At 36.5% G+C, this 23,091-nt stretch overlaps 1 protein-coding gene across 3 annotated transcripts; it reads left to right on the forward strand.

The window, feature by feature from the left end:
* The first annotated feature begins 1,251 nt into the window (after positions 1-1,251).
* eva1ab (eva-1 homolog A, regulator of programmed cell death b) lies at positions 1,252-20,407 on the forward strand. Of its 3 annotated transcripts, none has more exons than XM_079633598.1 (4): positions 1,252-1,324; positions 14,147-14,197; positions 16,807-16,937; positions 19,095-20,407. In XM_079633598.1, exons 3-4 carry the CDS (start codon positions 16,847-16,849, stop codon positions 19,463-19,465), a joined length of 462 nt encoding a protein of 153 aa, XP_079489724.1. In that variant the 5' UTR covers positions 1,252-1,324; positions 14,147-14,197; positions 16,807-16,846; the 3' UTR covers positions 19,466-20,407. The 3 variants fall into 3 exon arrangements, with proteins under 3 accessions (XP_079489724.1, XP_079489725.1, XP_079489723.1); XM_079633597.1 differs by lacking the exon at positions 1,252-1,324 and adding an exon at positions 3,990-4,366; XM_079633599.1 differs by lacking the exons at positions 1,252-1,324; positions 14,147-14,197 and adding an exon at positions 3,976-4,366.
* The last annotated feature ends 2,684 nt before the right edge of the window (positions 20,408-23,091 follow it).

The raw sequence follows: 23,091 nt of genomic DNA on the forward strand, positions 1-23,091 counted from the left end.
TTAGACACGAGAGAGTTAAGGGCACTCGGGTCTAATGCACTCTAACTGTACTGTCAAATCCAGGCTAACACACACTATCTGGAGGCAACAAGAGCAGGACTCCAAATGTCAAGCACTGTTAAAGTAACTAGATTTAACCACGTCTAGTGCTGCGGCCATGCTCTGAATTCTAATCTGTTGGTTTTGATTAGCTATATATGAAGATATTGCTTTATTTCAAGTAAATTAAGCTAATCCATCTTTTATTTATATTCACATATTTCAATTAAATATGATAAAATGTATTTTGTTGTGTACACATGTACACATTTTAATTCCTCATTAAGAATTTATTCTGTGGTCTCTAAAAGTGAGCGATTAAAAAAAAAAAAAGATGTTCAGCTAATGTAATATCAAAAAAGATGACCATTATCAAAACATTTCATGTGAAAGCAGACATAGCCAGAAGGATGAGTAGGAAGTAGGGCATATAAATGCTTGGGTGGGCATTGTTCAGACTGCCTGTCAGGAGATCAGAATAGCATCATCTCCATGTACTCCGTTAGCAGCAGTTTTGTTTTTCACATTTTGTAATTTATTATTATTACTATTAATCCATATTGGTACTGAATACTAATATTTGTTATTATTAATAATTAGTCCCACTGCTGTCAAATCGATTAATCATGATTAATTGATTCTAAAATAAAAGATTGTGTTTATATAATATTATAGGGTGAATTCAGGTTGATTGGGACACTATATATATCTATATCTATATCATAAAAAAATAAAATGTATGGTAATAAAAAAATATATATATACCATATATATATATATATATATATATGGTATATATACAAAAAAAGAGAGACCAAAATGGCAAAATATTGATATATATATAAATATTTTGCCCAAGACTATTTTATACTTGAAATGTCAGAATGTAACATCATTCATGTTTTTGTTTTGCATCAAATAGACAAAATCGCGGAAGAATTAAAATAATCCTATAATCCACATACTGTTGATTGTCCTAAAGTGTATGCACTGTATCAGTGTTTTTGATATGGTTTCATATGGTCATTTTTCGAGTGCTGGCCCATCAAGGGCTCTGTGTGAAATGTGTTGACTCTGGGCAGCAGGGCAGTAAAGGCCAGCACATGGGGCAGCTGAATGGCTGATGCTGAATTGTGCTGTTTCAGCAGACCCTCATGCCTGTTCAACAGGAGCACAAATGAGGGATGGGGTGTTGTTAAGGATGTGGTTTATGCTTATATCCATTGAAAAGTTCTGGATCCAGATTATCAAAATTAAAGCAGTAACATTTTGAATCGCAAAGCTGGTAAGTCATACACCTGGTTTTACAGACAACGCTTAAACCTAGTCCCAGACTAAAATGCATGTTTGAGCTGTTTTAACTCTAAGCAAATTACATATCTTAATATAATTGTTTTGTCTCAAGATTCACCTCAGTAATGTTTTTCTTTTTCTAAATCACGTTTATAACAGCTATTAAATATCCTAATTGACCTAAAGCCTAATCCTGGCTTAATCTAAGCCCTGTCTGTGAAACCAGGCCTTAATGTTGTACCCGTTTATACATCGTTTATTTGAATGCATTGTTTTTTCACTTTGTGCGCATCATCGATATGGTTTTTTGCTGTAGATGTAATCTTTGGCCAGGAAAAGATTTCCTCATTATTTTTTTCTCCCAGAGATGCTCCAACGTTACGTAAAGCTTTTGAACAATCATGCTAATCGAATCATCTCCATGAGTGAGTTTGGACTTCAGTAGCTCTGCAATCTGCTACATAATGTGCCTTCAGAATCTGCGGATCTCATCTGGCAGAGCACGGCTCCGTCTCTCTGCTTTTATTCGCTCACGTGGTCTCGTGTGCTTTTGGTGAACTATTAACATGCCCATTAAATGCTTAATTACCTTCCCAGGGAAAAGAGGTTTTCATAATCATGACAGCCACATTACGTTCATCTGGTTAGTGACGGTGTTTTTCAGCCATTCGAGAATTGAAAATAGAAGACAGACAAGACAACAAATGTACAGGGCTCATTGTTTTCCACTGTTTGTTTATCGCGGGCTGTCTTTGCTCAAACAGCTTTTATTACCAGCCATTATCTAGTAAGGTTACATGAGGCATGTCAACGCTCAGCTACTCTTTGATCATGCACTCATGCAATATTACTATTTGTGCAACTCCTAAATTCTCATATTTCACTTCATTGTTTAGAACGAAAATAATGTAAGATGCAGCAAATCTAACCCACTTTTTAGTCCCTTATCTTTTTGTCAGAAATCAGAAATTTTAGACATTAAAACCCTGTTCGTTAGTGATTTGAAAGCACAGTTCCTTCCGGGTCACATTTAACTAACTTTGATCATTTCATGGATGGTGATGATGGAGTTGTTAGAAGATCAGGCTGAGCGATCAAAAGCTCAGGTCTCAGTCACAGACAGACCGCTATAGTGGTTCCTATCAGATTAGAGGAAGATGGCCACATTGGGTGGGCAGGTCAAAGACTATCTAAGGCTTTTATGGTCTATAAAAGCCACAGAAACTCCGCTTAATGAGTGTGCACAGAGGTCATGGGAATGCTCGTTGTTTATATGGACAAACTAAGGTTAAACGCATTAAAAACTGAGTTATTTTGTCGTTGTTTTTTGGATCTTTTGTCCAATAAAAGCCAAAAGCATTAAGCCGCACTTAAAATGTATGAATTTTAGGTAACACTTTACAATAAGGTTCATTAGTTAATGTATTGACTAACATTAACTAACCATGAGCAATACATTTGTTACTGTATTTGTTCATCTTTGTTAACATTAGTTAATAGAAATAAAGTTGTTCATTGTTTGTTCAAGTTAGTTCGCAGTGCATTAACTAATGTTAACAAGATTTTAGTAAAGTATTAGTAAATGTTGAAATTAACATGAACAAATATTAATAAATGCTGTATACGTGCAGTTCATTATTAGTTCGTTAACTAATGTAGTTAACTAATAATGTTAACTAACAAACCTTATTGTAAAGTGTTACCGAATTTTATTGTATTCCATAATATATCAAGTGGCAGCTTCAAACAAATGACATTAGAACTAACTTCACCTTTACCAGTGTTTTTCTGTTTTTTTAAGTCTCTTATGCTCAGCAAGGCTGCATTTATTTGATCCAAAATACAGGAGAAACAGTAATATTGTGAAATATTATTACAATTTGAACTGACAGTTTTCTATTTTGATATTGAAATGTCATTCATTCCTGTGATGGCAAAGCTGAATTTTTTTTGCATCATTACTCCAGTCTTCAGTGTCGCATGATCCTTCAGAAATCATACTAATATGCTGATTTACTACTCAAGAAACATTTCTTACTATTATCAATGTTGAAAACTGTCCTACAGGTAACTGCATATTTAGTTTTGCACATTACCATGAACATGACCCACTAACATCTCCAACCAGAAAGTGTCAGAATATTTTGAATTTTGATAAAAAAAACAGTGTTTGTGAAATGTTTTGCTTTAAAAGTGTGTGCTTGTGCTGTCCGTCTTTAAAATAAAGGGCACTTTGTATTATATTTTGTTATATATATTGCAAAGAAATGTATACATTATTAAGTGACTTGCGTTACCTAAATTATATTCTCTGACCACCGTGTATTTTTCATGGCTGTTTGACGGTCATGAATTTTAAGAAACATACATTTTTTATGAATTTCACTCCTGTACACACACACGCATGTGTACAAAAAATGCTTTTTTCCCCCCAGAGAGCCTCGCAGGAGAATTCCCAGCAAAAGTTAACAGGCAAATTCCAAGTACAGGCTGAATGAAATTCCCATGTCATGTCCTGTTCTCTACTAGTCGTCCAACCATCCCCCTCCTTCTCCTCCTTTTCCAGACTCCCTCTCTCTCTCTCTCTCTCTCTCTCTCTTTCCCACTCAGTCTTCCAGACCTCCCTCTTTCCCTTTCTTTCATACTCACTGCTCTCCAGAGTTTCATTCTGACTGGTCTGTGTCTGTCAGTGGTGAATATTTCTGCCTCCTGCCTTCTCCGTGTCACATTCCAGCTTCTAGGGCACAGCGTCCTCCTGACATGGGTTATAAAGAGAAGCACAGCTCTAGTATGCATCTGCACTCGCCGCTGTGACCACCTTTTGCCTCCAGTGACATTTTTGAATTGTTTTGAATAGGCAAACAGACTCTCCAGGAGAGTTTACCTTCCTACTTTTTGCTCCCCTCTTTGAGACCTTTTGGACTTGTATGGATTCACATTTATACAGAAAGCTCACTTATGCACAGTGGAATACTCAAATGAAACGGTCTTTTACGGCTTCAGCTCAGATGAGTGCATGGACAGAATACAATGGGTGAGTTTGAGTGGAACTGTATGATGAACATGTTGCAATTGTGGGTTTGGCAGTTACTGATTAAACTAAATTAAATGTCACGCTTATTAAATAGTATTTAATTTAAGTATTTCATAATTTTATATAAAAAAATACATATAATTAAATTGAATATATTAAATAAGTATATTAAAAAAAAAATTTAGTTTTACAATATTATATATATAATAACATATTTAAGATATTAAATATAAAATATTTTCTATTGTTTTGATAAATTATACTTAAATGTTTTACAACTATAGTAAATTATTATACTTTTTTTATTATCAGATAATGTAATATGGGTTTATTTATAGGTGTTTCACTAACATTAATGTTTTAAAAGTGAAAATGTCAACTAGGTATTGACTATAACTAATGTGAATAAACAGATCACACTGAGCTCATAATTCCCCTGTCTATGGTCATATATACAGATATGATCTATATCCCTTTTTTCTGCTGAATTAATATACTCCGCTAAAGCTATGAATTATGAAGGTTTGCATAATGTGGTTCAGAGCTCACTATAAGGAAGACATAATAACACAACGCACCATTGCAATTGAAATGACTATGACTATGCAACTAGTTTATCCACCCCTTCCAACAAAAAAAAGAAAAAGGGAACACCTTTGCTCTCTGTGTTAAATAAAAGCTGTTGAATGACTCTCAGGGGCTCTGGACTCTGTTTGAACAACAGCACGCTCGCAGGATTTCCTTTAACACTTCACATTAGATTGATGTCTTTTCTCTGCTCAGGAGGGCCAAACAGGGTCAACATCATCCCTCAAGCACAACCAGACACCCACTGAGCCCTGAAACAAAACCTAAATGTTGATGATGGCTAGTTGACACAATTAAAGCAGATTTAAGGTTTGGTTTGTTACCATTAGTTAATGCATTAGGTGTCATGCATTAACAATAACATCTATTAATCCAGGTTAATATACAAATAAAATATTGTTCATTGTAATTCATGATTGTTCATAATATATTAACTTATGTTGATTTACAGAACTTCAAATGTTAAGAATGTATTAGTATATGTAAAAAAATAATAACATTAAGCTAGATTAAATGCTGTAAAGGTATTGCAATTTCATGTTAGCTAATGCAGTAACTAAATTTAACATACTGAACCCAACTGTAAATTGTTGACGCTTTTTGTTACTTAGTTGTGTACGCACAATTTCAGGCCCCAGATATTATATTCTTATCTAATGGCAGCATCACTAACAGGAGTTTCTCTGTGCTGGCCACCGGAGTCAGTGAGGAGGAAGTGTCCTTTAGTCATACCTCTTATTTTATACGTCCACCCTCAAATACACAAAGACCTCAATGTCTAGACCATAATTGAACTATTAGCTAATACCTAGCCAATTGTTAGAGTGTGATATCCTTGTGGCCATAGACCTCATGACTAGAAACAATACTTTCCCTCACCTTCAAGAGTCGGTCTCACTTTTAGAGCCTGCTGTCGCCTGCTCTGGTTCTCGATGGTCTCTAATAGAAGGACCAGATGTTGGCAGGACTTCCTGCAACTCTAGTGGTCTCAGACAGCTGCTTTGTGTCAGCTCCTGTCCCGGTTCCCGCTCCTAGAGCAGTAACGGTGGGGCCAGTGGCCCTGAACACACACAGGGCGGCATTGTTCAGTGAGACAGGCTGAACACACAGGATTCAAACAGGTCTGAGTTGAAGTAAGTGTAGTGGCCAGAGACTTCAAACTGAATGGCCATGTTGTTTCAAACCTGTGTGAGTTTTCTTTCTCCTGTGGACACACAACACAAAAGCAGATATTTAGAAGAATGTTCTCGTTGCTTTTTTCCATTCATTGGAAGCATACAATAACTTACGGCTGTCAAGATCCATAAAGGACAAAAATGACAATAAAAATATGTTCTCACATACTTGAAAAGTAGTGTCACATTGAATAATATTTTATCATCAGCACATGTATTTGCATATTTCCTGTAATCTTTTAATGAGCCTGCTGTTGTTCATTATGCTCCCTATTTCACGTTTTTTTTTCTCTTCCAGTTGTTCTCCAAACTTAATTGAATATTTTCCCTGTTGGTTTGGCTGGTTGAAGTCACAATGCACTGTTATAATGTAATTCCACAAAGTGGAAAAAAAGCCTTCTGTCAGTATGAATCAAGCTCAAAAATACACAGGACCCTGGCAGGAGCATGTGGTATTTTATGAGCCCCTGTGCCATTATACTCTGGGATTTGCCTATGTTTTGTATGAGATATGTGTTTTTGTGCAGCATTACGGCCAGCCTATCACATGCTTTCATGATTCAGCACTGCCAATGGGGTGCAGTTAAGCAATTAAAAAGAGAACAAGTGGCTATGGTTAAAAAGAAAAATGCCATGCAAACAAACTAAAAACAATAGGCCGTTGTGTTGTCTGTTTTAGGGTTACGTCATTTTTAAGCAAGCCAGCCACAAAACTGCAATATTTACCATTTTCAAATTTAAAGTCATACTCTATATGGCAATAAGGGGCCATTCACACAGAACACATTGTGCATTAGTTTTTGCATTGTGTAAACATTAACTATTTTTGAACCTCGCAGTTTTTTTCAATAATTCCACTGCCCTCCATTTAGCATTTTTAAACTCAAAAATTAGTTTTGTGTTAGATAGCCGTAGCCTCCAATATATTTGTGATACTTATTTACTAAATTATGTTATTTGCTACCCTCAAAAACAAGTACCCAAAACAAGTTTTTGCATTTACTGCACTGCTTTTCCATTGTTTTTAATGCAAAACACTAGATGGACGCAGTTGCGCATATCGTGTCATTTTTAGAATGCAGAGTAATGTTAAAGGGATAGTTCACTCAAAAAAAATTAATTACCCCATGTTTTACTCATCTTCAAGCCATCCTAGGTGTATATGACTTTCATATTTTAGACGAACACAATCTGAGATATCAACAAATGTCCAGGCTCTTCCAAGCTTTATAAAGGCAGTGAATGGAGGATGAGATTTTGAAGCCCAAAAAAGAGCATCAATCCATCATAAAAGTAATCCACACTGCTCCGGGGGGTTAATAAAGGCCGTCTGTCGGAAGTGCATTATAAAGCTTGGAAGAGCCAGGAACTTTTTTTAATATAACTCTGATTGTATTAGTCTTAAAGAAGAAAGTCATGTACACATAGAATGGCTTGAGGGTGAATAAATCATGGGGTAATTTTCAATTTTGGGTGAACTATCCCTTTAAAAGAGGTTCCTTTAAAAATAAATAAAAATGGAGATATTCCACTGCCCTGCATCTAAAAAAAGGACACAGGGGACTATAACTGGTACACCACAAAACAACAACACTGGATGCATTACAGCAAGCATTCCAAATCCATTTGTCCTGTTGCCAGAATTGGCACAAGCACAGGGAGTACCTCACAAATAGAACGGAGCATCCATGTACTGTTAGCTACTCTATGCATGATAAAGTGATGCATCTAGTGTGGACATCAGACAGTTTTTAACATAATGCAACATGACGCGGTGCTTATATCCAAATATATTACAAGTCTTCTGAACCCATTTGGTAGTTCTGTGTTCCATGGAAGAAAGAAATGTATATAGGTTTGCAGCTACATAAGTGTGAGTAAATGAAAGAACTTTCATTTTTGGATCAACTATCCCTTGAAACCTTAATATGCCTTTCATGAGCTTGTGTGGTGATCAAGTTCAGCATAATAAACCCAAAATACTTTTAACAGTTCTGTGGCAGCCATAAATTATAATCTGCATTAGAAGCTTGATCTTGCTTAAATATGGTAATACTTAGCATCTGTCCACACAGACGGTCTCTTTCTTTCTCAAATAAACTATTATACTGCAGATCAGTTAATGTCTTATGTTAATAGAGTTGACTCTTTGGCCTATAATTATGGAGTTGCTAACCGTTTAATTCTGAGCCAGGTGTGCGTGGCCTCTAGCAGACCAACTGAGCAGGCAACGTTTCAGCTGTCGCAGGCATCTAACCATTGCCTTACACAATGGCTTCCTTTTTTGTTGTTGAGATGTAGCAAGTGACTTCGACCGGCTGTTTTGATTTGTTGGGTCTTAAAGGTTAATCAATATTTTTTGGAAGCAACAAAAATGTGAAGTGTATGAAGACAGAAATGAAAATGAAATAAATGATCAAGTGTTCTTCAGAATAGTTAAATGGGCCTCTCAGGTACCTGGTCAAAGGCGATACTGTGTACCATGTGCGTTACGAAAGGCAAGAGGCCTGGCTTGAGTGTTTGTTTGTTTATCCTGTGGGGTCTGCTCTGAATGTGTGTGCGTGCGCTTCCATGTGTGTTAGTGCGATCTGTCAGTAAGAGCATAATCTGGCCTCCGGCTTGCTTGCGCGGTAGGTCTGCGTTCTGAGACAGGACCTTTGTGAAGGACAGTGGAATGGCATGAATTTTACAAGGTATCCATTAATACTCCAGTGTGAGTATTAATACTTTTTTTAAGGCAAGCATAAAAAGTACAATATGGCTCAAGAGCCTCTGGATATATGTTTCTGCCTGAGTTGTACATTCCAAGAATAATTACCCATGACCCCAAATTTAAAGATATGTTCAATGGAGAATAGGATTCAAATGGGGATGCCATTCCAGCCAGTTACACTCTTAAAAATAAAGGATCCTTATTGGCATTGATGGTTCCATGAAGATAGTTTAACATCCATGGAACATTTCCATTGCACAAAAGGTTCATAAGATTATTAAAATGTTCTCCACACTAAAAAAAAAGAGGTTATTTTAGGAACAAGTAAAAGAAAGGTTCTTCGGAGAACGCAAAATGGTTGTTCTTGGTATTGCTATGAAAAAACCCTCTTTTGGCATCTTTATTTTTAATGCACTACAAACACAGAACACCAACATTGACATCCCTTGGGGAATCCGTTTGAACATAGTTCTCCACTAAAGCACTCAAAAAAGGTGATTCTACTAAAACATTATTTGGTTGGAAGCTTCGTTCTGTTTCCAAGAAGCAAGACCTAAATAAACCCATCATGTTTTTCTTGCCGTTACAGCAAAAACCAACAGCATGTTAAACATGGTTCTCGTAAGCATCCAAGTCTCTTTTCTCTCATGGTGGTTAAGGGTCAAAGAAACTGGTGCTAAATCAGTACAAAAGGGCAACATCCTTCAACATCCCTCTGTTTTTCATCCAAGTAAATCTCTCATCATGACAATAAATGGTTAAATGTGGCATTATAAAAACATTTCTGGAAGCAAAAAAGTGGCTATAGTGACGTTAAATAATAGTAGTCTCTCGTCTTGAGGCAGCTGAGGTATGGAAAAGCTTTAGTTTCCCCATCTGTGTGGGGTTAAGTACATTTAGGTCCTCCAGCTCCACTGTTCTGCTTCACTGAGCTAACTCTCACTGAGTTGGAGAGAGCCGAGACTGGCCCTGCATTCTGAAACCTAATATTAGAGAAGAAAAAAAAGCAGGGGAGAAAGAAAAAGGGAAGAAAAGAAAAAAAACACAAGGCAGAGAGGAAGTGTAGCATTAAGGTTGGCAAATGAATCTGCCCAAAGTCATGTTTTGTGATTATAATGAGGGTGAAGCGGTGTGGTGCAGGCAAATGAGAGTCAAATAAATCATGGCTGTATTTAGGATCTCAGGCTCTAACATGAAATACTCAGTGAGGCAAGATAATATCTGTTAGATCCTGTGAAATCGTAACTGGAGTTTAGTATTTAGTCTTTGGGTTTTTACTTTGGATTGTGTTAGAGTACTCCTGAAAGTTGACAAATGCTTTTGTATACATTTAAAATGTACTGTCTTTCTCTTCTAAAATGGACTAAAAATACTGATGACTCATCTTGCACTCACAGGCATACCCACTTTTTTTTTCTTCTAATTCATGCTTTAATGACAATGTCCCTTCCATAAACCATAAAATATCACTGGGAATTAATTTATAAAATTACAATTTAAATTTAAAAGAAATATGCAAAAATAATAATATATATATTAATGAAAAATTAATCTATCTATCTATCTATCTATCTATCTATCTATCTATCTATCTATCTATCTATCTATCTCACAGTATATATGTTAAAAGCTTCTCATTCTGTTCTTTGTAAATGACAGTGTTTTTGTAAATGTGCACTCAGTTATGTCTATAAACTATGCAGGCTCATGTTGAATGAATTGTCAAATGAATTATAAGAAGTCAAATGTGTGTGCGGGATTATGTGATCAGACATAGACATCTTGAGCATTCATTATGCCGTCTATCCTAATCTTCCTTTTATGAGGTGTGAGGAGATTGAGTGGTTTGTGGTTACAACCAACTCTGGATGGGATAGAAATTGCATGATACAAAAATAAAACAGTCATAAGTCTGATCAAACGCTCACACGCTCATTTAAATGTTTTTATTTGAGGGGTTTGATTATAGACATGCTAGTTGAGGGACTCCATTGTTTTACACTCTCTCCATCTTATATTCCGTATTGTCATGCATCTTCCTTATCTTTCTCTGAATATTCTTCCATTTTGCCATTCCTTCTGATCAGAAACAGCTGCTGGAAAACTGCGTGCAGTCCTCTATTTTTAAACATTTCCTCTAAAAATAGAAATCTGAAACTCCCCAATGAATCTTTTTCTGTTATGTCTAGTATAATCTCTCTCTCTAATGAAAACAATGATGAAGTCTGAATAATTCCCTCTGCTCTTTCGTTTCTCTTCTGAATCTCATGAGTTCCTGATAAACATACCCCTGTGAGAAGACATATTTTCATAAGGCCACTTGCAGTATCAGGCTCCCTGTGATATTTATCGACTTAAATGGTTTCGCGCTTGTATCCCAATCCTCTGATGAAAAAGTTTATGTAGGCTAATGTTTCCCCCCGAACACAAAATGTGGCCCGTTATTGCTTATTTTGATGCTTGGAAGAAAAGTTATTGAAAGGGAGGCAGTTCATTCCTTTTAGCAGGCAACATTTATCACAGGGCTAAGCAGGTTTGGTAAACAATCAATGTTCATATAGTAAACTGCAAAATGTTTTTTTTTTTTGTTCTGTGGAAATCAATGGGGTCCAATGTTGTTTCGGACAAGTCAAGTCATCTTCATTTATATAGCGCTTTTAACAATGTAGATTGTTTCAAAGCTGCTTTACAGAGATAAACGTATAATTTAAGGTAACAGATTGTTTTGGCTTTATAGCGGTTCTTGAATAATGTTATTTTCCAGCTAAAGTTAGTGACTTTCATTGTCTGGACAAAAACTTAGGAAACATTCTACTCAATATCTTCTTCAGAGGAAAACATTCAGATTTACAATGACATGAAGGTGAGTAAATGTTGACAAATTTTTATTTTTTGGGTGAACTGTCCCTATACTCTTAACTCAAAAAAATGCACATGTTTACCATTCCACCTGTTTGTTTGTTTGTTCTTGAGAAACTTGCATAGATGGCACAGAAAAATGCCTGACCAGCTAAAAGTGACCTTCTTGGTCAACAATGCAGGCTGGTTGGGATGCTTGTGGGAGGTCTAGTTGACATTGACTCATTTTAACCCTGGCTGTGAATACTAATGACAGCAGATGTCCACCCATTATTGTCTCAACTTAAATATCATGTTATAGTTGAGAAACAGGTGCTTGAATTCCTGTTAAAATGATTCGATCCTGGAAATATTATATAAGTTCGTTATTTGTGACTAATATGCGCTTATGACGGGAGAACAGCCATGCTGCTTAACTTATTCAACGAGAAACAACATAATTTTAGAGTTACTCGTTTGCTGTACTTCTATTTGTGAAGTCAAATGAAAGGGTATTGGCTTGTGCCAGCTTTGAAGCTCAGGTTTGGGCTTAGTTTGGCTCAGTGTCTGATTAAAGCCAGGCTCCGTTGGTCCGGGCCTTCAAATACTACAGGCTTCTGGCTTCAATAAAGTCCTGCCAAAAATGAGCTGCCGCTTTCCTCTCTTGATTGCGGTGCATAACGGTGGTTCCATTTGGAGGACAACACTGAAAAATATCTAAATATTTGTAATAGACAATTCCAGGGAACATAGTAAGCATAACTCATTCAAGAATGTTATGGGCCTAAATGACAAATCGGTTTTCTCGTGAGTGTATTTAGGCATTTGACAATGTGTAGTTTCTGCATTTTGCCTTTGTAGGCTAATGTATTTCATTGTTATTATAGCATGATAGAATTAAATCTCACATTATTTTGTCTAATATTTTCATAAAATAATATGCTGTGCTTAACTTAAACTTATAAAAATAACATTAGTCATAACTTATTAATTATTTAAAGGATTAGTTCACCTAAAAATGAAAATTCTGTCATTAATTACTCACCTTCGTGTCGTTCCAAACCCGTAAGACTTTCGTTCATCTTCGGAACAAAAATGAAGATATTGTTAATAAAATCTGAGCCACTTCTGTACTCTCCATTGACAGCTACGCAACTTTGACGAGACGGGATTGTAAAATGAATCCTAAACCACTCAATTCATATGGATTAGTTTTACGATATCTTTAGGAACTTTTTGAAGCGTCAAAGTGGTAGTTGCGTATGTCTATGGAGGGACAGAAATATCTCAGATTTTATTAAAAAGATCTTCATTTGTGTTCCGAAGGTGAACGAAAGTCTTACGGGTTTGGAACAACATGAGGATGAGTAATTAAGGACATCATTTCCATTTTTGGGTGAACTAGTTTAATAATATGTATTATTATTATTATTAATAATAACAAATTTAATACTTTTTGACAGTGTGTAGTTTGTGTATTTTTCCTTGATGAATGAGGATTACATTGCTTTTCTGTGATCTCTCATTATTTTGTCGAATATTTATTCCCTATTTTTTTTTATGAAATAAGATTTTTTTTATGGAAAAAAACTTCACTATTGAATGAATTATAATAAGCTGATGTAATCATCATTTTCAAGCTTTAAGATTAAAATTACTGGGCTCTCTTAACCTTGTATTGATATTGGAAGAAGCTAAGCCATTTAGATCTATTCTAATATGATGACCGATTAAAACCCATGAGATTTCTGTGGGAAAAAAGGACTTGTCCTGCATGGGAAAAGTCAAGTGAAGTTTTCCAAAAACATGAAACGTTATGCCACAAGAACAACAATTTACTGTTTTCCAAAAACATTGCCTGAAGTACAGATATGAAAACATTAAACAGATAATAATTTTTCAATCGGTTACATGCAAAATTAGAAAGGTATGATTGATCACTGACTAGTCATTTACCATCTACTGTAAGTCATCTCCCTATATATTGCTCTCACACCAAATCCTGATATTCGCATTGTGACCAAGTTTCATTCTTAAAAAATCATGTCATAATTCAGTAATCTTATGTTTTACTCATTGTGGCTTTCAAATAGTAAGATAATTGACTTGTCCCAAGCGAACTTTGTACAACTTCAACACACATTGTTTTTTTTTTTTGTCTAGTTATTGAGGGTTTTGGTCCTGACTAATCACTGTGGTTGAGTGGAGGAGTGTGTGTACAGGAAAAGGACTCATAGTGATACTGTGTGATGTATGAACTCTAAGTTTGGGAAAATAGTGTTTTTCCACTGAAGGTCTTATCATAGCACTGAGGGGGTTGCTCTGTTATATAGATCACTGTGACTCATACAGTAGCCCTACATTTTTTTCTTTTGCTCCGTCCATCAGTTTTGAAGAGCCAAAGGGAGGATGATGAAGTTTCTTTCTCATTGTGTCTTGCTTTCTTTTGTTCTCTGTTCTTTGCAGTGTGACCTTAAAGTTCGCATAGATGGACCACTATGTATCGACACACTCCAGGTAAGACTTCGATATTAAACTTATCATGCTATTCTGTGTTAGACACGTAGAAAGAACCACAAACATGATAAAAACAATAACATCAGCAGATCAAGTTAGACTTTAGCATCTGAGTATTAATAACAGGAATTAATTTTTTGTTGCTGTAATTTTTGCAAACGTACAAGCATCACAGACAGTAGCACATTTGGTTATGTGATTGTCTTGCATGGAGGCTTCACATAGCGTTTGACTATTTACACCTGAAAATACTGTTTAAACATCCAAATTATGGTGCAGAGCCTGGGAGAGATTCATAATTATAAGATAGTAATGAGGGTGAATGAAGAGCCTCATCAGACTGCACAGAAAGAGACTCAACAGTTACATTTGCTTAGGAGTGCTGGGTATTTTTAACAGGTACGTTCCATGTAAATGGTACCAATTAGGGCTTTAAAAACATGCAGTTAAAAAATTTGATTCCCAAGAAGTTAAACTGACTTTTATACGAGCTGTTTTATTGTGTATTCATTTTATTTAGTTTTACTAAGACAATATTACTGGATTCTGAATTTTCTGTCTAAAAACTTGTTGTTATTGTAATTTTCTAGCAATCAATTTTTAACACAATTTAAATATATGTATAACTACAGCATTTAAAAGTTTAGAATCAAATTTGTTTTGAAATAAATGAATATTTTTTATTCCAAAAGGCGCATTCAATCGATTAAAAGTGACAGTGAAGACATTTATGATGTTAGAGATTTAAATTTGAAATAAATGCTGTTCTTCTGCACTTTCTATTAAAGTAGTATGTTAATTGTTTCTTACATTGTTTTTATATTGTATGAATACATTTCTGAAGAATCATGTGATGCTGAAGACTGGAATAATGATGCTGAAAAGTTTTGCTTTCACAGGAATTATTACATTTTTAAGATAAATTAAAATAGAAAAGTTATTTAAAAATGTGATAACATTTCTGTTTTTACAGTATTTTTGATCAAATAAATAAAGCCTTGGTGAATAGAAAGACTATAAATCTTACTGATCCTAAACTTTTGAATATCACCATATTAAGTAAAAAATGATGACTGCTGTAATGTAAATGCCTGTTCACACCAAGAACAATTATAAAGACAACTATATTAGTGTCCACAACCAATGGTCGTTTGCCGCTTTAAATGCTCGAGCTCTATAAAGCGGGGTGGATTCTGATTGGCTGTCAATGTTTCTATCGTTCATCAGCTGGAAAAAAATTATCGCTCTAAAAGTGATTCCAATAAGATTGTTTCTCTGTGGCAACACGATCTCATGAAAGTGCGTATCTATACCATGAATGTTATTTCTCGTGCCATTTATATGCCAAAAATGTTTCTTTTTTGTTTCTTTTTTTGCGTGCATGGTAGTCTACGCATTGAAAAAGCTTGGGTAGGATTAAGTGTGGGAGTGCGTATTACACGCCATAAAGTGCGTATCATATGCATGCACACGAAAACTATCTTTGGCGTAGGCTATTCAATGGGACGAGAAATAACATTCGTGGTATAGATACGCACTTTCATGAGATTGGCCTGACTCTGCTATTCTTTTATATTTAGAAAGATTATTTAGATATCTTTTTGTTATCGTCATTGGTGTGAACGGGCCTTGGTTTAATATGGATGCAGTCAAGAAGTTCAAGAACTCTGCGGTGGGAGGCAAAATCACAATTTTAAGGATAAAAACATTTGGAAAAAAATCTGTCTATTTCTCACAAAAAAAAAGAGAAAATAAGTTTAATCACAATTATATATATTTATTTAAAAAAAACACCAATGTGCACCTATATCTGTGTAAAGTGTCAACAGTCTAATTCCTTATTTACACTGAGAGAGCAGCCCGTCTTCCTCTAAGTGAGACAGACCAAGACTCTACATTCCATTACACCCACGTGAATGACTGGCTCTGAGTGCCGTCTACCTTCAGCCCAGCCCCACACTACACTGAAAAACATTTACTAACCCAAGCTTTCTGTCCAACCATCTTTCTGTTTGTGCTCAACCACCTTTGTTTCATTAGATTTTCTTTCTTCTTTTTGGGATGAAAGACAAAAACCAGCCAATATGTCCTGGCAATTTGGCAACAATTTACGGGTAAATTTCCCCCGATGCCTAGAAATGGTTTTACGAGAGAGAATGAGAGAATGTCAGGGGTAGGATGGCATACTATAAATAATTCTTTCTTTGTGAAAGGTTATAATTTCTATTATGATTGTCTCAAATGCAGTCATCAATCACCTTGTCAGTGAATAATAATGCATGCTGTCTTTTTTTGTCTGATCTTGTGTGACAGTTTGATGAGGAGAAATTAAATTTTAGGTTGTTACAATGTCTGTGGTTGCACAGTAATATAGCATGATTCTGGTGTTCGGAAATTTCCAGCCTGTCTGTAAAAATAGTTTTCTTTCTGCACATGAGGTTATGGTACAGCCTAAATGTAGGGAGAAATCCCAATATAATTACACTCTTTAAAACAACATCATTATAAGCTATGGTTCAGTGCTTCCCTTTATAGGGATTTTAAAAAATGAAGGTGGGTTCAGACTGGTTTTAACTTGCGGTATCTCCCTCTCTTTTTCTCTCTTTCAGTACCACACAATAACTGATCCATAGAGTGTTCGTGTATGAAATGGTTACAGCTTTCCTCAATGAAAGGCAAGCCACTACCAAGGAGATGGCTTTAGTGAGCAATGCACTGGCTGCTTACTCCTTCATAGCAGGTAAAAACTAGTTTGGTCCCTCACATCCCCACTATACCCTGTACCAAAACATGCCGATTCATTTTTATTCTATTTTCAATTACAGTTTTGGTTTCAAACTATTATGAACACAAGATAATCATGTGCATAATTGCAATTCTGCCATTTTTGCAATGCAACTCCAGCTTTTGTCTAGTTATAAATACACCCTTTTCCTTTACCGAGGCACATTTTTTGCCCCTCCCTAAATGGATTTTTATATTGAATACATGTTTAGTACTTTTCAACGAAAACTGCTAATAATTAATTCAATATATGTAAATAAATTATACCAAAATAAGCTAGATCAAGGACTAAGTGCAATAAAACATTTATTATTTATATTGTATGTATAATATTGTTTATTTTCAGTTTTATTTAATTTCTCACCCATTATAAATTGTTATTCAATTATATTTTAAGTCCAACTGTTAAAAAATATGATTTTAATTAATGATGTTTCCAAAGTCAGTGAGTAATGGTGTTAAATAATCTAAAACTGCTGTATTATGCAGCCAGGCCAGTAGTTGGTCACTTTGTAAAGAAACACTACACGCCTATAGACTGAACATGTAATAGAGTGGTGCAGGTATGAAGTCACGTATGAAGTGGTGCATGTAGGCCAACCGGAAGTTAGCATCACATTGGTTCCTTCAAGAAAAACCCAATAGGATTTTCCCATAGGCTTTTGGATTATCGCTAAAAACAAGGTCTGTGATCAACAAAAGTTTATGATACTTGCACGTTTTGTCCATCAAGATAATTATCACATGCAGGTGAACACAACTTTAATGAATTTTGAAACCTTACTGCAGTCGGTAGAGGAGACTATAAACGAACTACACCGTATCCCACGACTTCAACATCACAAGCTTCCGACAACTCTTTCAGTTTTTATCTAAAAACATTTCCCCAGAAAGTTTGAGTTAGAATAGTTTATAAGAGCATGGTTATAAGCATAATGTGCTTTAAAAGTGGACTGAGTTTACCTGTTCGGTGTGATGACGTTGTTCAAAGCAAAGGAAGATATTTGCTTTTAAAGGGTAGGGACTACACGACATTCCACCCGGGTTAGTGACATCAGGTACCATGTCACTGGAAACACGCAGTCCATGTTGAGAAGAGGAAAAGTTGTTGTATAAGAGTACATTTGTGAGTCAGCTCAAACTTTAGCATCCATCTTTACACATGCAATAGAAAATCACTCTGTGTGTATCTCCCAACAGTCCCTATACGAGCGATTTATAGATTACCATGACAGAATGTCCTAATTTAAGATAGTTATCTCCACATCAGCAACATAAATTCATCAACTAACCTTTCAGAGACGCCCTGTTGCATTCTACATGTTGTCACTTCTTCTTGAGTCTCTCCATCTTTGTCTGACTCCCGTTTTAACATTACAGGCAGAACAGTTTCTGTCATTTTAGTGTGCCTGCGTGAGCGCAGCTGCTAACACACATGAGCTCTTGAAACCCCGCCCTCTGCAGCAGCTCATTTGCATTTAAAGGGCCAGGCACAAAATTGTGCGTTTTTGCAAACCCTCAAAAAGTGACAACTTTAACATGCTATATAAAAATATCTGTGGGGTATTTTGTGCTAAAACTTCACACACACACTCTGGGGAGGGACATAAGAGATTTATTTTACATCTTGTGAAAATGTCATTTTACCACCCCTTTAACTACTAAAAAAAAGAGTGGGGTAATAATTATGTATTTTATGTTGTAGAATAAAACGTGAAAGTGTCTTGAACTTGTGTTAACCGCAGACCTTATTTCAGACATTTAACCAAAACCCCATTCAAAAAACCCATTGACTTCGGGACGATGGAACCGCTAAAATGGTTACAGAGTGATGTCATACCTGCACCACTTATACGCATGCATGCAACAGACATAACCGTTTTCCGAGACAATAACGGTATCGTTTTCAAAAACGTGCATTTTGAAACACGTTTTAAAAAGTTTGAGTTCTCAGGCCCCCAAAATACTGTTTTCATGTAAATGAACGGCCAAAATGCATAAAAAGTTCTCCATTTATTAGTTGAAATGTTTTCACTGCATATGGGGGGTAAAACAGATGATCCGTTACAGCTAACGAATGCAAACGTGTCTAACCTTCTGAACGTTTCTGCAGATCAACCGGAACGGGCGGCACTGTATTTTGTGTGTGGAGTGTGTTTGGGACTGGTTCTCACTCTCATCGCGTTAGTGGTGCAGATCTCCTGTCGAACCGACTGCAAAAGGCAGCAAGCGCCCAGGAAAACAGGAAAGACTGTGGAGAGCACCAGTGACACGAGCGACAGCGATTCGGACTGGGACAATACCTCCGACCTGTCAGCACGCCGCCACCGGCGCTTTGAACGGACGCTCGGTAACGTGTTTACCTCCGCCGAAGAGCTGGAGCGCGCGCAGAGATTGGAAGAACGCGAGCGGATTATACGGGAGATATGGATGAACGGACAGCCGGACATGCCGGGCACACGCAGCCTGAACCGCTACTATTGAAGTCCTTTGTAGGTTTAAGGAAATATTGAACTGTACAATAGCTAAATCACTTTTTTGGGGATACAGTAAGGGACTGAGACATGAGCGTCGCCAACAAGACATCTAGGAACATCTCTTCTGGTGGCACTGGCACTCATGTTTTTAAAGGTGCGCTCAGTATATATATTTTTGTTTATGTTGCGCTGGCTGTTATACTGACCATATGATACTGACACCTAGTGACTGACACTTATACTGACGCCTAGTGTCGTGGATGAAAAAATTATGTTTTTAGTTACTGATGTAGAAATGTCCACCACTTGGAGAAATGGGTAATTACGCATTTATGGTTTGAAGTATTCTAATAATAATATATGAAAAAAAAAAAAAAAAAAAGTAATCTCAAGTAATTAAGACAGCTGCTTAAATAAAAAATGTTTTTGCTTTTTTTTGGAGCAACTTCAACAAATCTACATTTTGCCCAGCTCCAAGAAAAATGAAACTATTAATTTCATAATGAGGGAAATTACTGAGTGCACCTTTAATGAAAACTTGTTTTAATGAAGAATTCACCATGAAATATAAAACAGGTGGAGGAAAAATAATATGCTTGAGCTTTGACTACGCTTGCCTTGAAATACTGTATTTTTAATTGGAATGAATCTTGTCTGAATTTAGTTTTAGTCACATGAACATTGGACAATTCAGACACCTAATTGTATTAAGATCTTAACCTTTAGTTTGGCTGTAATATTTTTATTTTTATTTAAGCAAAATGACTATCTGTTACAAACACTTTTATTATACAAAAGCTTTGTCTTGGAACTCAGGGTTTTCGTGACCTCTGTGAAGGATTTCTTTTCATTTGTGAGATATTTTGTCAACTGACAAAACAAGATGATTGTCTGTGCCTTCATTTTCAAAAAATTCGCTGTAAAAATAAAAAGATATGGAGGACTTACAGACATCTAACATAATCTCTTCATTTTTACAGTCTAGGCCTTTTTCAAGCAAGTATTAATTATGCATGGAAGACAATCACCTCTATTTGTACTATATTTTCCACAGGAATCAGGGTAGTATGAATTTTCAACATGGTGCTAAAATCCATCCATGCATGAGCACAGTTGAGCAATCCAACTATGGTCCAGAAAGGTCAGATATGTCCTCAAATATGTCCCTGTGTGTCCTTATTTCACCCTTCGGTGTTCAACACATGCAGCATTTTAATAATGCTTCCAGTCTCATTCCACACCGATTTAGTATTGTGTTTCAAAAATATTTTAATTTCATAGAAATATATGGATTTAGGCCTATTAGAAAATGATTTTGTGAGGAATTTGTCTGGTTGTCTTTTTTTTTTTGTAGTTGTTTTTAATGTGTTTGAGGGAGAGTAATGTGCCAAAAGTGTGTCTGTGGATCCAATCAATACATCTTTCCATAAAATAAAAACGAAGCTTTTAAAGCGATTTGTTCATGCCAATACTTCTGTAACCACATTCTGAATGTCTCTTTGTACAAACTTTTACTGAATGTATTAGTGCCCTCTGTTGTCTGATGAGAACAGTGTTATGTTATTTTTATTCCAATATTAGGCCATGTAAATGAGGAGATGGACAAAAAGAACGAAGAAAGAGTAGGTAGCTAAATAACCTTTATAATATTAACTATACTGAACAAAGAAACAATATGGAAGTCTATGAAGTAGCATTTAATGGTACAAGAAGACCATAATTTATATTAGTAGCCTACAAATGAAAACAAGATAGGAAGTTCTGAAAAGCAAAAGGCAAATTTGTAGTCGTTTTAAAAGGTAGGCCTACACTACGTAACTTTTGGTCCTCTAGCGGTTAAAATAACTTCAGACATTTTGCAGAAGAACATTGTTTTGGCCTATGGTTCTGGCTCTGTGCAGATGAATATGGTTATCCTACTGCTTATAAAACATTCACTACTTGGCTTACGATGGAAACGATCTCAAGCTGACTAGTTAGCTGAAGAGCTACTGTATATAACGTTACCTAATGGGCATGGTAAGCTACCTTGAAAATGCCAGCCACCTGCGCTACACCAACCATAATTAAATGATCCCTCACAATAGATAATGCTTGAACTCTTTAGAGAGCTAAATGTTTAATAAAATACCTTACCTGCACGATGTCATAGAGATTTGGTAATTTCATATGTTGATTGACAACCTATCCAGGGAATAGAATAGCTGAGAGTGAGAGGGGGCGGGACTTGAAAATCCATGCCAGATACTGAGGAAGTGAGACTGGGTCTGTGCTGCATCTGATAAATAAATAAGTTCTTAGCAACAAAGTCGTTGTAAGTGAGACTTATTTGACATGGTGTCAGAAGTTGTGGAGAAATAGAAATGGCGAAATTCGCTCCACCCACGAACTTCACCTTTGATAGACCTCAAGAATGGGCCGCATGGCGACAACGTTTCACGAGGTACAGAATAGCCACGAAGCTAAAGGAGGAGGATGGCGAGGTACAAGTGAGTACCCTTATATATGCCATGGGACCAGAGGCAGAAAACATATTCAGCTCGTTCACGTTTGAGAGAGACGAGCATAAAAAAGACTTTGACGTCGTGCTGAATAAGTTTAATGACTATTTCATCCCGAAAAAGAACGTCATCCACGAGAGGGCGTGCTTTTACCAACGCACACAAAGGCCGGGAGAAAAGGCAGAGATGTTCATCCGTGCACTCTACGAATTAGCAGAGAGTTGTGACTTCGGTGCCCAGAAAACAGAGAACATCAGAGATAAGCTTGTGGTTGGCATCAAAGATAAAGAGCTTTCAAGAAAGTTGCAGCTGATGACAGACCTTACCTTAGACACGGCGGTGCTGATGGTGAGGCAGGCGGAGGACATCGCCCAGCAGGTGAGCCAACAGGAGGAAGGTGCACCAAGCAGTGTTCAGGAGGTTACACGCAGACGACCTGAAAGAAGGGGAAGATGGGATGAAAAGAAGCCAGCGAGAGAAAAAAATTATAGAATGACCGGCGGCGGCAGTTGCGGAAAGTGTGGAAAAACGAAACATCACTATAAGGAAAAATGCCCCGCAGCAGAAACTGAGTGTCGAAAATGTAAAAAGAAAGGACACTGGGAGCGTATGTGTTACTCAAGAGCAGTTAATGAAGTAATAAGAGGAGCACACACACAGGCAAGTGATGACGATTCATATTACCTGGGAACGGTAAGCAAAACTGGGACCGACGACACAGAGACTTGGTTTGTGAAATTGAACGTGCAAGGCTCGCGAGTAAAATTTAAAATTGATACCGGAGCTGACGTAACCGTTATGAATGAAGAGACTTTTAACTCGCTTGGAAGTAAAGCGAAGTTGAGTCAGACACACGCGAAATATGACAGTCCGGGTGGTAGGATAAATTGTTTGGGACAATTTGAAACGACCACGGAGTACAAAGACAAAAAGTTCAAGTTCACAATTCACGTCATGGAGGGTGACACCGTGAACAATTTGCTAAGCAGAGAACAAGCAGTAGAGATGGGCTTAGTGAAAAGAATAGAGCAAGTCAGCGCAGCATTCGGTGAACAGGGAACAATGAGAACCGAGCCTGTTAAAATAAATCTAAAAGAGAATGTAGAGCCATACGCAGTCCACACCGCGAGAA

The sequence above is a fragment of the Phoxinus phoxinus genome (assembly GCF_949152265.1).
Source record: "Phoxinus phoxinus genome assembly, chromosome: 13".
Classification (NCBI taxonomy): Eukaryota; Metazoa; Chordata; class Actinopteri; order Cypriniformes; family Leuciscidae; genus Phoxinus; species Phoxinus phoxinus.